Source organism: Colletotrichum chrysophilum (assembly GCF_026319265.1).
Source record: "Colletotrichum chrysophilum strain AFK26 chromosome Unknown scaffold_132, whole genome shotgun sequence".
Lineage (NCBI taxonomy): Eukaryota > Fungi > Ascomycota > Sordariomycetes > Glomerellales > Glomerellaceae > Colletotrichum > Colletotrichum chrysophilum.
The window spans coordinates 113787-128169 of record NW_026517419.1 but is presented as its reverse complement, the minus strand read 5'-3'; the positions used below and the strand labels follow the sequence as shown (position 1 = coordinate 128169).

The window sequence follows — 14383 nt, the reverse complement described above, 5'->3', positions numbered from 1 at the left end:
AGGAGTGTACTTTAGAGTATATAGCTTGAGCCTGCGGCCCTTCACGCCATATACCCTTCGGGAGGTCGGCCGCAAGGGCGGTTGCGCCCTTGCCGCCTCGGCGTTAAATACAACAACAACAACAACAACAACAACAACAACGTCGGCCAGGTCTGGCGGAACGCCCTGGACGAGGAAGTTCCCAGCTTGTTCCGCGCCAAGGTCGAATTTCTCATGGAGCGCGGCGTCAATACGAACAGAGTGTGGTCTTGGCAGGGGCCTCTGACGCCCGCAGAGTTCTTCCTGAAGAAGCTGCACTGGAGTTGTCTCTTTTCGGCGGACACGTCCTTTATCGACCGGGGTCTCTGGACGATGGACTTTTTGGAGGGTCGTGGCTGCCTGGAGTGGCCACTGGCTGCTTTTGAAGCTTTCAACACATGCGAGATAGCGCTGCAAGCGAGCGAGTTGGCTGGCCTGGAGGTTGGCGCGGCACGTGAGCTGGAGTTGATACTGAATGACACGGAGGAATCTTTGCAGCCGCTGCAGACGGCATTGAAGCAGCATCTCAGCCGAAAGTTGCTCAAGAAGCCCTTAGTGACTTTGAGGGAAGGCCAAAGTTCCGAAATCATCGATGGCCATGCTAGCAAGCTGGATTTTGTTGACAAGGAGAGTCTGCCGGAAGCAATATTGCGACTGGAAGACTTACGCGAGGAATGGCTAGCTGAAAGCTGCTCAGAGATGTGAAAAGTAAGCAAATGTTCGAGCCATCACGAAGCCTGGCTCTGTCATTTCAAAGTCGCAGGGCCCAGCAGAAGTTGTCTAAGTCACATTTCAATTGCTCAACTTTCGCATGCAGTCCTTGAAGCAAGATCAAGACCGTGATGTAGCTGTATCAACCCCAGACAGAGGCCACGACTCGAGAAGCTCGCACTAGCCTGCCCGAACGAGCCATGTGGATTCACATTCGCGACACGTCATTGGCGAGAAGGCCATGTGGAAGCAGCCGCAGAGTCGGGATAAAGCCTCCAGACGCATGAAATACCTCCACATTGCACGCGTGGGATTCATTACTTTTTGAGGGGGATAACTGGGCGGTGTGTTTGGTTCAACGTCAATAATCACAGGGAAACCCTGAGGCATTTTGCACACGCGACTTCAGACTCGCCTGCAGAGTGGTCGACCGGATGTTTGGTTTCTCATAAGCCGTATGTGCTGTCCATTGCGGGTTGTGTTTGAACAGTGAGGCCCCACAATGACTCGCACGCGATGTTTCCACTGCTTCTGTTCCCATTGGCTGTACGATAGGCGGAAGGATGCAGTGGCGTCGCGCCGGGCGGGCATGCGCGCTTCACTGCTGCAGGTGAGATTGATGGTTGAGACGAGATGCATGTGGAGGCGTTGTGGTGCAGGACGGGATTATCGTATGTATCATGATCCTGATGGAAGGGAAGGTTGGAGTTATTCGCAAAGTTCAGTTCAGGATCGCGGACAACAGAACAAAAAGTTCGAGGTGGATGAATGTCGGCCGAGTTGTATGACGTAAGGACGCTTTCTCGCCGTCATTGATTGGGCAGCTGCGTCGGGCTGTTCGGGCGAATGACCCCGGGCGGCACGGGTGGTGATAAAGGCTGCCGCTGACTGACAGGCGACAGGGGGGCGGTCACAAGGAACCCGGTCATCTCCTCGCGACTTCAACGGGAACGGCATAGCGGGATCCATGGATCTCTCTCCCACGCCGATTACACATCAAATTTCCACACCTGCACCTGCACCTCTACCTGCGCTGCACCTGCAAGAGGGAGGGAATGGGACCCAACAAGATCCCGTCCGTCCCGCCAACGCCCGCCTGCCCGCCCACCATGTCAAAGTTCGCAGTCCGCCTCGAGGCCGCCGCCGCCCCCGATCTTTTCCAGAGCGACCTCGCACACCTTGCGCTGCTTGCTGACGCCGGCTGACGGAGGAAATACGACCTTTTGTTTCCCCAAACAGAAACCTGCCTGTCGCACACCGCCGACACAGATCCGACATCACATCTTGATAAAGGACTGACGAAAAAAGAGCACGATAAAACCACACACACCACAAAAAAAAATATGGCCGATACCGCGACTTCCGACCCCGCCTCCAAGGTGAAATCCCACGCCTCGACTGTCGTCGCCGAACACGGCTACCCGCGCGGCCATCTGGGCCACCTCAACGAGCACGAAGAGGCGCAGCTCGTCGCCTTCAAGCAGCTGGTCGAGGAGAAGGGGCTGTACAAGCCAGGCCCGCCTGCGTCCCACGACGACCAAACACTTCTGTGAGCCGCTTTACACGTTTTTCCCTCCCTCGATTTTTCTCTTTGCGCCGGATGTACCGGGACACACGAAAAGCTGACTGTTTCCCCCCTCCAATAGGCGATACCTCAGAGCCCGCAGCTGGGTCCCCGCAGACGCCCTCACGCAGTTCAAGGACACGGAGGAGTGGCGCGCCGGCAGCGACATCGACACCCTCTACCACACCATCGAGCTCGACGCCTACGAGCAGAGCCGCCGCCTGTACCCGCAATGGACCGGCCGCCGCGACCGCCGCGGCATCCCGCTGTACCTCTTTGAGATCAAGCACCTCGACACCAAGGCCATCGCCGCCTACGAGAAGTCCGGCAAGGAGACCTTCAGCAAGGCCAAGTGGGACGGCAAGACCCCGCAGGGCCTGCTGCGCCTGTTCGCCCTCTACGAGAACCTCACCCGCTTCAACCAGCCCTTCTCGACGCAGCTGCAGGACCGCGACTTCAACGACACCCCCATCACCCTGAGCACAAACATTGTCGACATCTCGGGCGTCAGCCTGAAGCAGTTCTGGAACCTCAAGAGCCACATGCAGGCCGCCAGTCAGATCGCGACGGCGCACTACCCCGAGACTCTTGACCGTGAGTTTTTACCCTCTTGCTTGTCCCCTAAACCCTCGCGCGTTCGCGCAGTCATTGACGTCACCCAGGCATCTTCATCATCGGCGCGCCCGTCTTCTTCTCCACGGTCTGGGGCTGGGTCAAGCGCTGGTTCGACCCCATCACCGTCTCCAAGATCTTCATCCTCTCCCCGCACGAGGTCCTCCCGACGCTCGAGCAGTTCGTCGAGCCGCGCAACATCCCCAAGAAGTACGGCGGCCAGCTCGAGTTCGCCTGGGGCGACCAGCCCACCGTCGACCCCGCGTGGGAGGGCGTCGTGCGCTGGGAGAACGGCCACACGGCCTTCACCGGCCGCCCCGCCGTCTGGCGCGAGACCGCGGACGGCACCCGCGTCGAGTGTTTCGGCATTGGCTGCGTCAACGGCAAGGAGCAGGAGGAGCTCATCGCCTCGGTGCCGCGCACGTGGCCGCCCGCCAAGACGAACGGTGTCGCGGTGGAGACGACCACGACCGTGCCGGTTGACGAGAAGGACGGCGCCGTGACGGAGGGCACCCAGACCGAGCCCGTCAAGATTACCGAGCCCGAGGCGGCGACGACGAATGGCGAGGACGAGCTGTCGAAGCTGTCCATCTCCGAGACCAAGGAGATTACCGAGAAGCACACCAACGGCAGCACGACGGCGCCCGTGGGTCTGGCATAGACGATTTCCGAGTAGAATTTAGAAAAGAGGGGGATGCATATGCGGGCAGGAGGCGATTGCTTTTGGGTGTGGTTTGGGAAACGGTTCTTATCATATATATACCCCCGAGGGTTCGATGGTCCTATTAATTTACATCTGGCTTTGGTCAGTCGTCGGACGACGGAGCAACAACATGGGCTGGAGTTTTTAGTTCTGAAATACCAAAAAACATCGTTTGATTTCATCTCTAGAAGTGCATGGTATCAAGAAAGACGTCGCATCATCTCATTCAAAGCCAGAAGACCCTGAGATCAGATCTCGGTGTGATCGTCCCGTCCCGTCATACGTCTGGCGAACCCTCCCCGCGTCCGTGGAACTGGGATGCCCGAAACCTTACCGACCCCAACGCCTCTATGTACCGTTTTATCCTCGCGTGTAGATTCTATCGCTCTCGCCGTCGTCAATCATTCTCGTGCAGCCACGGGGTACACACACGCCCTAGCCCGTATACCCCCTCCTCTTCCTCCACTCCGCCACGCCCTTCTCAATCTCCGCCCAACTCGTCCCGTCCCTGACCAAATGCATCGTCACCCCCAAACTCTCCGTATCCCGATTCCTGCTCTCGTCATCGAAAAACAGCATCTCCGTAAACGGGATCCCCGTCTTGCGGAAAATCGCCTCAAAGTGCCGGATCTTACTACTCGGATAGATCTCCAGCCCCCCATCAAAAAACTCCAGCGCCTTCCGCGCCTTCTCCTTCTTCCCGCTCCCGCCCTCCTCCGCGCTCGGCGGCGGCACGTGCAGCAGCTTCAGCATATCCCGCGCCAGCTCCGGCGCGCTGGTCCTCGACGCGACCGCGAGCTTCACGCCCGCCAGCGGCAGGGTGTACAGGATGCGCGGGACGTCCGCGTAGAAGGCGAAGGACTCGCCGTGGCGGTCCGTCGCGGCGGAGTGCGCGGCGTTCGCCTTGAGCGGGCCCGAGACGTGGGTGTCGACCCAGAAGGGCCAGAGGGTGTAGTCGAGGTCGAAGACGATGAGCTTGGGCAGCGGCAGGTCGTCGGTGAGGATGCGCGGGAGGGAGAGCGAGGCGGTCGTCGAGGTGGAGGGCGTGCCGTTGCCGAGGGTGGATGTGCTGCCTCCTTGCGGGGTTTTGGAGAGCTTTTTGGGCATTGTGTGGAGGGAGCGCCCTCGTGGGACGTCTTGTATATGGGAAGATGCGAGGTGCGTTGGATTGGCGTGGGTGATGTCGTGGACGCAGAATGGGAGTTTGGGTTATCGTCGTTATCGAGGCTGGGTGGGTGTAGATGCTGACGGGAATTACTGTTTGGAGGGGCAGAGCGATAAATTGCGGCGGGCGCTTTTTTTCGTCACTGCCGGGGCAGCTAGCGCATTGGCTCCAACGGCGGGGTCCTGCGGTGATTTGACCCCCGGGCCGCGCATCGAAAACTCTCGGCGGGCAGGCCGCACGGGAAGCGAACGAAACAGCTAGATCGGACGAAGAACTTGGCGGAATGAAATCCGGGACAAAACATCATTTCGATACCATTGGCACAGAGACAGTAAGAACATTTAGAACGGCCATGGACCGCAAAAGGCAAAAGATATCGACGTTGGCCTGATTCGAACAGACGCTCCCGAAGGAACAAGATTTCTAGTCTTGCGCATTAGACCACTCTGCCACAACGCCAGATGGGTGTCCGCTGAAAGGCGGACTTGCAGGAGGGTCCGAATTGGTAGACTATGGAGCGTACCGCCCACATTCCATCATCATCAGATATTGACCCTGTTCGATGCCCAATTCCCGACAAGATCACGCCCGTAAACTCTTCCTTTGGGTGTGAATCCCTGGCACTCACACCTTGTGGTATCCCAAGTCCGACCGAATACCTCTTAGAGGTCGCCAAATGGATCGTAGTCGTCCGCCAACATCGCCTTCTGCACAACCCTCCTCCTGACGCCCTGGTTGCCGCCGTCAAAGATGGGCAACACGGCCGCCTCTTGCACAAGTCTGGCAAATGGATACTCGTACGACCAAGACGCTCTGCATCCCCGTTAGCAATTCCACCAAAAGAGACGTTCACAGCAGACACTTACATCCCAATGACCCTCATCGCTTCCGCAACCCCCTCGACCGCCACCTCAGACCCGTAGATCTTCGCCTGCGAGCACAGCTCCACGGCGTCCTTTTCGCCATTGTCCACTGCGTGCGCCGCCTTCCAGCTAATCAGCCGCGCCGTGTCAATCTTCGTCTTCAGCGAGACCAACAGGTCCGCCGCAGACTGCCTCTCGAGGACCTTGACGCTCCCGCCCTGATTGTTCTCCTTGGCAAAGCGCAACGCGGACCGGAACGCCGTGCGCATGATGCCGGCCCCCATGGCCCCGACCATGGCCCCCGTCGCCGCGAACGCCATCTCGACAATCCGCACTGCTTCAGGGCCCCTTGCGACGACGTACTTCTCCGGCACGCGCAGGTCAGTGAAGGCGACGTGCGGGCCGCAGTGCGCCGTGAAGCCCGGCGTCTCGATGTACTTCACTACCCGAAACGCGCCCTCGTCATTCTCGTCTAAGACGGCGCGCGGGATAGCGAGCAGCATCGCCGAACTCACCAGGTCGCCGCTATCACCATCGCCGTCTCGGCAGAACACAGTCTGCACATCCGCCCCGCGACCATCCCACCCTGTGCAATTCCCCGCCCAGATATTCTCGCCGTTGACAACCCACCTATCACCCTGGCGCCTTGCCACCGTCTGCGCGCCCCTCCCGCCCTTCTCGAAGAAGTTCGCCGTGCCGCCGGGCTCAGACCACTGGAACGCCGCCAACGGGGCCCCCTCAGCCGCCAGAAACGGCGCCACGAGCTCTTTCTTGAGGGAATCCTCCGCGGACGAGAAGATCAGCGGCATGAGCCCCAGACTGTCCGTCAGCAGGTTCAGCGCGACGCCGGGCTCCACGGCGAAGAGCTCCTCCGTGACGAGCGCTGATTCGAGGAGCGTGCCGCCGGTGCCGCCGAGGTGTGGGGGCACGAGGGACTTGATCACGCCGGCGCGGACGGCGGTCTCGAAGAGGGGCTTGGTGGAGAGGAAGCGGGTGACCCCATCGTTGGGGAGTTTGGTGTAGGAGGCGTAGGCGCCGTGGAGGAGTTGGGAGGCAAAGGCTGCAGCGTTGGCGCGGGCTGTGCGCTGCGAGTCGGAAAGGGTGAAGTCGATCATTGTGTGTTGGGTTGGCGATGGTTGTCGGGATTCGATTGCGGGGATGGCTGGTTGACGTGAGCTGTTCTTGATTTTGTATGTGGACTGTCATGTTGGGCTGACCACCATCGCTAACCTCCTGATCGATCGCAACGCAAGAGGATCGTGAAGACGCAGGTTGACTGCATGAAGTTGATGCTCCATGGCTCATTAGGGCCTGGATGCACCAATCTCTGCTCTGAACATTCCATCAACATAGCCAATTGCTGTATAGCTTTGGATCAACCATGAGGTCGTCTGCCAGTCAGCGTTGATTCCTCCCTGTCGTAAATTCTGCGATGGTGCGTGTTTCCTCACAGGAGACATTCGTATCGTTAAACTGTCATCCCAAAAGCCATTTCTCGATCTTGGCAATGTGCTGTCTTTCGATGATCTAGGTACTTTGCATGAAGGTGGTCAGCAAACCGGAGCTGCGACCCAATTGGAGGAGCAGAGATTCTGCTTGTCGACCAAAGACCCTCAATAGCACATGCAGAGACTCCAAAATTGAGCTGACGGCATTGCCTCTTGGCCTCCAGAAAAAGATTACGTCTGACTTGAATCGGCGGAAACCTGTCCTAGTTCCCCGCGTCGAAGGAGTTAGACTGGAGTGCTGGTATCCGTGGCTTTCATCAAACACAGCTGTCCGCGGAGCCAATTTGCATCTCATTAGTTTGTTTTCTGGCCTACTCCAGCAAGATCTGGGGAGATTCAGAAACGCGGGGCTGGGTATGTCTTCCGCGTGTCCCGGCCCAGTGGGTACGACCGGCACTGTGCCGATACGGGCAAGTGGAGGTGATGTTGCGCGGGTATGATGACCATGTTGGAGTTATTGATAGGCTTGAGGTAGGGTGTACCAAATCACGGCGCGATATCAGTTGGTTTCTCTGCAGATTATCCCGGGGCAACTTCGCATGTTTGGCGGTGTTCTCGTGCCGCGGCCCGGGACCGGCCCCACCTCCGCCCCGTTAATCCGGAGATGGAGGCCGGTATTGAAAGAACGCCGGGCACGATACATCTACTCTAAAAAAGCCATTTCCAATGTGCACCAAGCCAGGAATTGATTCAAGGGAGCCTCTCACAGCATTGAAGAACCAGGCGACTTGTTTCATGCCTCTTTAGCAACGTTCCCAACTGCCTCGGCAGAAGCTCACCCCATCTCCAACCACGCATTGCTTGTAAACCCGTAAATCCGTAAAACCACCATCACATCGAAATGTTTAAGAAGCCGATCCCAAGCAACCACAGGCCAAACTTTATGTGTCGCATCTCACATCGGAGGCTACTTTTTGATTCCGAAGCTATGGCCACACACATGACAGCTCCCACAGCTTGAATGAGATGAGGAAGCTCTGATACACACTGTGTGCTCGTCCGGTAACAATGCCCGGCAATTCCACTCACGCAGACTTGCAAACATCTGACGCTTTTTGTCACACAACCGATGGCAGAGCTTGCAGCAGCCGCACATTCAAACAAACAATACCTTCCTCGGCGTGTTCGGGAACCCGGGCAACGACGCCCTTCCTCGACCAAAATGTCCGTCCCCGACGCCACGCTCTCTTTCAGCCCCCCAGCGGTCTGAGTTTCTCGGCACGGCGCCATCTGAAGTTTCCCGGCCACAGCAACCACCACAAAAGACGCCACCTGGTCCATGAAAAGAAAAACAAGGGGTCTTGGGTTGGTTCCCGCGGAGCCGGACTGTTCTAGTGCCACTGCGCAAGTACCGAGCGCTGCGTGACGTCCGATGGACTGTGGTGGGGTAGTGCGGGGGAATTAAACTGGCTGATGTCCTCCCACCCCTTTCCCTCCACATGCCCCCCGTTCTCCAACGGCATTTGCGAAGTAGAGTGAAGAGACGGATGATATAAGAAGACCCCGAAGCTTTCAGACAGTTCAAGCCTCTGTTGACCCGGTCGCGATTTCCGCCCCTCAAGCTCAAACTAACATTCATCACACATCGCATAACACGAAGACGAGAAGTACACAACCGCACACCATGTCCCGCAAGATCCAACTCGTGCGCATCGCCCACGTCTACTACAAACACAAAAACATCGACGCCGCGCGCGCCTTCTACGACGATTTCGGCTTCTACGAGACGGCGCGCGTCGGCAAGCGCACGTACTACCGCGGCTACGGCACCGAGCCGGTGGTGCTCTGCGCGGAGGAGGCGGAGGAGGACGAGTTCGGGGGTCCGGCGTTCGTCGTCGAGTCGCTCGACGACCTCGAGCACGCGGCCAAGACGCTGCCCGGCGCGAGCGAGATCTACGAGCTAGGGGAGGTGCAGGGCGGCGGCAAGTGCGTGACGTTCAAGGACCCGGTGGACGGGTGGCCGTTCCATTTGGTGTATGGGCAGACCGCGGTGGAGAGGAGAGATCCTGGATTTCCAAATTTGAAGTTCAACTTTGTGAGTTCCTTGAAGTGAAGCGTTATGTCGGAGGGAGAGGGGAATTAAAGGGGGAGAGTGTTTGCTAACGCGGTTGGGTGTGGTAGCCGACGGAGAAGCATCGCGAGGTCAACCACAAGCAGCGCTTCACGAAACGGCCCGCGCCGGTGCACAAGTTGGGCCACTTTGGCGTGTGCCTGACCAACTTTGACAAGGCGTACGAGTTCTACACGAGCAACTTCAACTTCTACCCCAGCGAGGTAAGAAGCCATCTTCATCTTTGCTTCAGACTTCTGAAGGCAAAGGGGGGGAAAGGAGGCATGAAGACACCCAGACTGACTGGAATCTGCGCAGCTCGTACACGCGCCTGACAACAAGGACAAGAAGGTCACCGTCTTCTTCCGCCTCGGCCGCGGCAAGGAATACGTCGATCACCACTGCTTCTTCTTCTTCGAGGGCCCCAAGTTCCACGTGCACCACTCGTCGTTCGAGACGCACGACTTTGACGCGCAGGTGCTGGGCCACGACTGGCTGCGGCACCAGGGGTACAAGAACTGCTGGGGCGTGGGGAGGCACATCATGGGCAGCCAGATCTTTGACTACTGGTGAGTTTGTGTTGGACAGAGCAGAGGCTGAGAATGTTGGGACTGATAAGAGAGACAGGTTCGACCCGTCCGGCTTCATCATGGAGCACTACGTCGACGGCGACTTGCTCGACGACACGGAGGAGACGCATCACAACCCGGCGTCACCGGATAACCTGCACGTCTGGGGTAAGTGTTTGTTGTTGATAGTGTGGGAGTTGTTACTGACTTTTTGCTAGGACCGGAGGTGCCGTCCGACTTTTTGCAATGAGAGACTGGCATGATGTTAGATTCTCGATGTGGTGTTAGCAAGTGTGTGGGATGGGCAATCTACTAAGAAGATGAAAGTAAATGCGTAGCCGACGAGGAAGATGAATAGCCATAGTGAATAATTGCCACACGTGCACACGGCCAACTTGATGTCGCGACCCGAATTAGTTCACATGTCGAAGATGGCCCGGTCCTTGCCCTTGCCTGTCCTTCCAAATTTGTGCAGTGACATCGCTCAACTCGGAGCAAGGCGCATGCTCCCCTTACCTCCGAGCCGAGGACGACAGTCAGAGACGACATTCCATCAGTTTTCCCGAAAAAGAAGGCGCTGAACGATGAACCATAGACTGCTGCTTCGAATTGACGATTAGTTTTGCTCTTAGTTGTATGGTTGTCCCCGGCACCCTGCAGTGTTGGCGTCCTCCTCGACATATCCCGCCCAATACTACACGGTGACTATCACAGCTGGGCGAATCAGCTCTCCAATTGACGTCACTGAAAGTGGCACATGAGACGAGCCTCAGCATGGCTGGTGTGGCTTTGCTCTTTTGCCATCTGCCATTACAGGAAGAAGCACAGGCCAGGAGTCGGGCTGGGAGGCCTTCGATTCGGGGATGCCGCGGTTTCAAGAGTTGGCGATTGCTGGTCGCGAGCTGTGCAGAGCGGAGACTCGGGCTCAGCTTTTGTCTAAGTCGGATCGCGGCAGCTGCTGTTGAATCGTGTGCGAAGTCGAGAGAAGAATAATCAATGATTCTATCTGTAATCAATGTCGAGATAAAGTGCGCGACTCAATGAACGGCAAAGATACCCGAAAAGACGAAGAGCTTATTAACCTGTCCAGCTGTCAGCTCATCAATCGCAATTAATATCCAAGATCGAGAAACCTTGTTGCTTGCTGACCACGCAGCACGCTAGACTTTGCCATATTTTCCCCATATCTCTCACGAGTCAATCACGATGCAGAATACAACCGCATGTTCAGAAACGGCCAACCCCCCAAGAAACTATTAAACCCGCTGGCTACCGTTGGTATGAAGAGTCCCGCCATCATCCCTGCGCGCAGCGAACGGGAAGCGGCCCTGACCCCGGTCCCTCCCGTCCACGGTCGCATCCTCCATCGGCACTGCCTCCCCCTTGCGGCATCGGTGGCCGTTGATTTAATATCGACAGGTCGAAATATCGAGAAGGTCATCTCCAACGACTCCAACAGGCCAAGACCCACGTGAGCAGAGCTCCGGCGAATGGCGTGCTTCCCCCGGGATGTCAAACAGGAAGCTCGTAGTGTAGCTCTCAGCTGTGTCCAGTTATTAGTTCGGTTCGTTCGGTCGCGCTTTGGGGTTGGGCTTTTTGAGGGGGCGGACAAGGTTTCGTGGATTCAGGGGCGCCGCCGCGAACGCATCCTTCATTGGATGCCGCTTTTGCATCCCGCATACTGCCCAAGCCAATACAGAATACGCTAATCTTCTCTTTGCGTATTCAGCGTACGAGGCCAAGCTCAATGATCGCCGTATTCCCTTCTACCGCTTGCAGATGCGTCATGCACCTGGGGGGTTGGGCACTTGACAGATGATTGACAAGGTCGGATGAGGAGGGATCACCGGTGGGCGTAGCTGTGGGCGAATGGCACGTGTCAGGCGTGGTTCGTGGAGAAGCTTCTTCTACCAAGATCTTAATCAACCGGGGTGCCGGCCTCCATGGCCGTTCCAACTTGCCGTAGTCCGTTTACTTAAACTCGGCCGATCGCCGGCGACGTTTTGTGTCTTGTTTCTACTCACGCCTTCAAGCCAAACGCCCTCGGCCTCTCACACACACTCTCTCAAACCCCTCCCTCCCCCCGAGCCGCCACTCTGCCCACCTCATCATCCCCGTCATCACGATGCGCGCCGCCACCACCTTTGCGCTGCTTGCGCAGGCCCTCGCTGTCCAGAGCATCCGCATCGTCCAGTCCAACGATGACGGCTGGGCTGAGCTGTACGCTCGCTCCTTCAACCAGGCCCTGAAGTCCTCCGGCCACAACGTCCTCCTCTCCGCCCCGGCCGAGAACAAGTCCGGCTCCGGTACGCCCTCCTCCTCCGTGACCCTCACATTGAACCCTCCCAACTAACCCCAACCCAGGCTCAAGCGACGCCGAGCCCGACCCGCGCACCGCCGCCTGCCAGTACGACAGCTGCCCCGCCAACAGCGGCCCCATCGGCGTCAACGAGACACAGACCGACCTGCGCTGGGTCAACTCGTTCCCCGCGACCTCGATGCGCTACGGCATCGACCAGTTCGCCGGCGAGGTTTTCAACGGCGCAGCCCCCGAGCTCGCCGTCTCAGGCCCCAACGTCGGCTCCAACCTGTGGCTGTCCGTGCTCGTCTCCGGCACCGTCGGCACCGCCGTCTTCGCCTCCAACGAGCGCAACATCCCTGCCATCGCCTTCTCCGGCGCCTCCACCGGCACCCTCGCCTGGAACACCTCCCCCGTGCCGGCCCGCAGCGCCGTCTACGGCGAGCTCGCGAAGCGCCTCGTCGACAAGATCGTCAGCGGCGGCGCGCCGTACCTCCCCGAGAAGGTCTGGCTGAATGTCAACTTCCCCGCTGTTACCGATACCGCGTGCAACAACGCGGACGACTTCAAGTGGGTGCTCAGCCGCATCAACCCCGTCACCCTGAACCCGGACGTCGGCACCTGTGGTAGCAGCGATAGGTTGCCGTGGGAGAACACGGTTGTGGGCACCGCGGGATGCTACATCTCCATCAGTGTTGGTGACTCAGACAAGTCTACTGCGCCTAAGGAGAAGCAGCAGCCTGTTCTGGACAGGCTTGGCAGCTTCCTGTCATGCCTGCCGTAGGGTGTGAATAAGAGGGATGATGGTGAACATGAGATGTGATGTGAGAGTAATTTATGAGATATGAAATCAAATACATGAGAGCACCTTTAAATGGCCAGAGGATGCCCAATTGCAATCCTCCTTTTGTGACATCGCAATGCGTTTCCCGATTCCAATATCCCGAAACCCCTCATTACTCTTTGCATGGCATCTTCTCCTCAACGGTAGGACCCTTGTCCGACTCTGCCTCGATGGCTTGAATAGTTCGAAGCTGTCTCTGCCACTCCCTTGACCGCCACGCAGGGACTCTCTCCTCAAACAGCTTATCAATCTGTTAAAGTCAGTAACAAGTTGGGAGCCAGACCTGGTTCGACTAGTCTTACCTCCAATCTTGAAAGCACCGCAAGCTCCGGAACGCAGGTGTAGGCCCACACAAGGGACAGCACGGTCATACCGAACCAGATATAGGAGATCTTGACTCCCAGGTTTCCAGCAGTCTCATCAACCATGTACGGCGTGACGAAGCCAACGAGCCATGTGATGATCCAGTATGCCGTCAGAACGATGGACGATTGGTGGTTTCTCGCGCGGTCTGAAAACGGCTCTGCCATTAGTAGCCAACCTACACATACTGTCAGCCGCTTTGAAATAGCACAGTTCGTGGTGCGGGTCTACTAACCCCCGATCCCCCAAGTCGGCGCATAAGATGCGATGAAGAACACTGCGCCAACGACTAACATCGTCTTATCCGCCTTGCTGTCCGGAGCAGCGTTGTGAATGATTGCGGTCAGCAGTTGGGCAATTCCCATGAGAACACCGCCCCCGATCAGGGATCTTCGTCTTCCCAGACGCTCGATGAGATACATGGACGGCGCCGTGAAAACGCAGTTGGTAATCGCGAGAATGAGGGATATCAAATACGAGTTGTCGACGCCTGCAGCTGCAAAGAAGGTCGTCCCGTAGCCGAACCAGAAGGTGATGCCAGTCGATATCGTGAAGAAAGACATGACCACGCCGATGAGGGTGCGTCTCAGGTCCGTCCCTTGGAAGCACTCAACAAACCGCGCGCTTCCGTTGACGTGCTGATCTGCTATGTGGGTTTCAATATCAAGCATAGCCTCATCGACTTCCGATGAGTTTGTGTCTGCGTTGCGAAGGATGGCGAGGGCGCGCCGCGCTTCGGCGATCTTGTTCTTTCTGGCCAGCAGTAATGGCGACTCGGGACAGAACATAACGCCGATGAACACGGTCAATGCTAAAACCAGCTGGAACGCGATCGTGATGCCTGTGTTGGAATCAGAGGCTGTGTATTGCTTCGGGTTCGGGATGACTCACGCCAGCTTCGAGAGTCGGCGTACTTTGAGGTACCAAGGCTGATCGCGCACGCCAGAACGTTGCCTGTGGTGAGGAACTGTGAATAGCGCGCCACCAGCTGGCCTCTATTCGTCGGAGTAGAGCATTCCATAAGGTAGGCCGGGACCTGATGCATATCGTTCAGTGGCTCAGTATAAACATGGGAGGGGTGAAGGGGCCAGACCGTAACGGATATGAGACCAAG

At 57.5% G+C, this 14383-nt stretch overlaps 7 protein-coding genes and 1 non-coding gene across 8 annotated transcripts; 4 read left to right on the top strand and 4 right to left on the bottom strand.

The window, feature by feature from the left end:
• Positions 1–150: 150 nt before the first annotated feature.
• Positions 151–723, top strand: COL26b_011199 (uncharacterized protein; the record flags this gene model as incomplete). Its single annotated transcript, XM_053183872.1, has 1 exon — positions 151–723. A coding segment is annotated over one exon (573 nt), but the record flags the coding sequence as incomplete, so codon positions are not given.
• A 1349-nt stretch (positions 724–2072) lies between these two features.
• Positions 2073–3566, top strand: COL26b_011198 (uncharacterized protein; the record flags this gene model as incomplete). The annotated part of the gene is made up of 3 exons (XM_053183871.1): positions 2073–2278; positions 2376–2887; positions 2956–3566. The coding sequence occupies 3 exons, from the start codon at positions 2073–2075 to the stop codon at positions 3564–3566; spliced, it is 1329 nt and encodes a 442-aa protein (XP_053032221.1).
• Positions 3567–4043: 477 nt separating this feature from the next.
• Positions 4044–4715, bottom strand: COL26b_011197 (uncharacterized protein; the record flags this gene model as incomplete). The annotated part of the gene is made up of 1 exon (XM_053183870.1): positions 4044–4715. One exon carries the CDS (start codon positions 4713–4715, stop codon positions 4044–4046), a length of 672 nt encoding a protein of 223 aa, XP_053032220.1.
• Positions 4716–5150: 435 nt separating this feature from the next.
• On the bottom strand, positions 5151–5232 carry COL26b_011196. The gene has a single exon. It is a non-coding gene; the product is annotated as a tRNA-Ser (tRNA).
• Positions 5233–5435: 203 nt separating this feature from the next.
• COL26b_011195 (uncharacterized protein) lies at positions 5436–6751 on the bottom strand (the record flags this gene model as incomplete). The annotated part of the gene is made up of 2 exons (XM_053183869.1): positions 5436–5586; positions 5640–6751. 2 exons carry the CDS (start codon positions 6749–6751, stop codon positions 5436–5438), a joined length of 1263 nt encoding a protein of 420 aa, XP_053032219.1.
• Positions 6752–8768: 2017 nt separating this feature from the next.
• On the top strand, positions 8769–9767 carry COL26b_011194 (uncharacterized protein; the record flags this gene model as incomplete). The annotated part of the gene is made up of 3 exons (XM_053183868.1): positions 8769–9179; positions 9266–9418; positions 9513–9767. 3 exons carry the CDS (start codon positions 8769–8771, stop codon positions 9765–9767), a joined length of 819 nt encoding a protein of 272 aa, XP_053032218.1.
• A 2121-nt stretch (positions 9768–11888) lies between these two features.
• On the top strand, positions 11889–12846 carry COL26b_011193 (uncharacterized protein; the record flags this gene model as incomplete). The annotated part of the gene is made up of 2 exons (XM_053183867.1): positions 11889–12069; positions 12128–12846. 2 exons carry the CDS (start codon positions 11889–11891, stop codon positions 12844–12846), a joined length of 900 nt encoding a protein of 299 aa, XP_053032217.1.
• A 172-nt stretch (positions 12847–13018) lies between these two features.
• On the bottom strand, positions 13019–14057 carry COL26b_011192 (uncharacterized protein; the record flags this gene model as incomplete). The annotated part of the gene is made up of 3 exons (XM_053183866.1): positions 13019–13156; positions 13209–13447; positions 13505–14057. The coding sequence occupies 3 exons, from the start codon at positions 14055–14057 to the stop codon at positions 13019–13021; spliced, it is 930 nt and encodes a 309-aa protein (XP_053032216.1).
• Between the last annotated feature and the right edge of the window lie 326 nt (positions 14058–14383).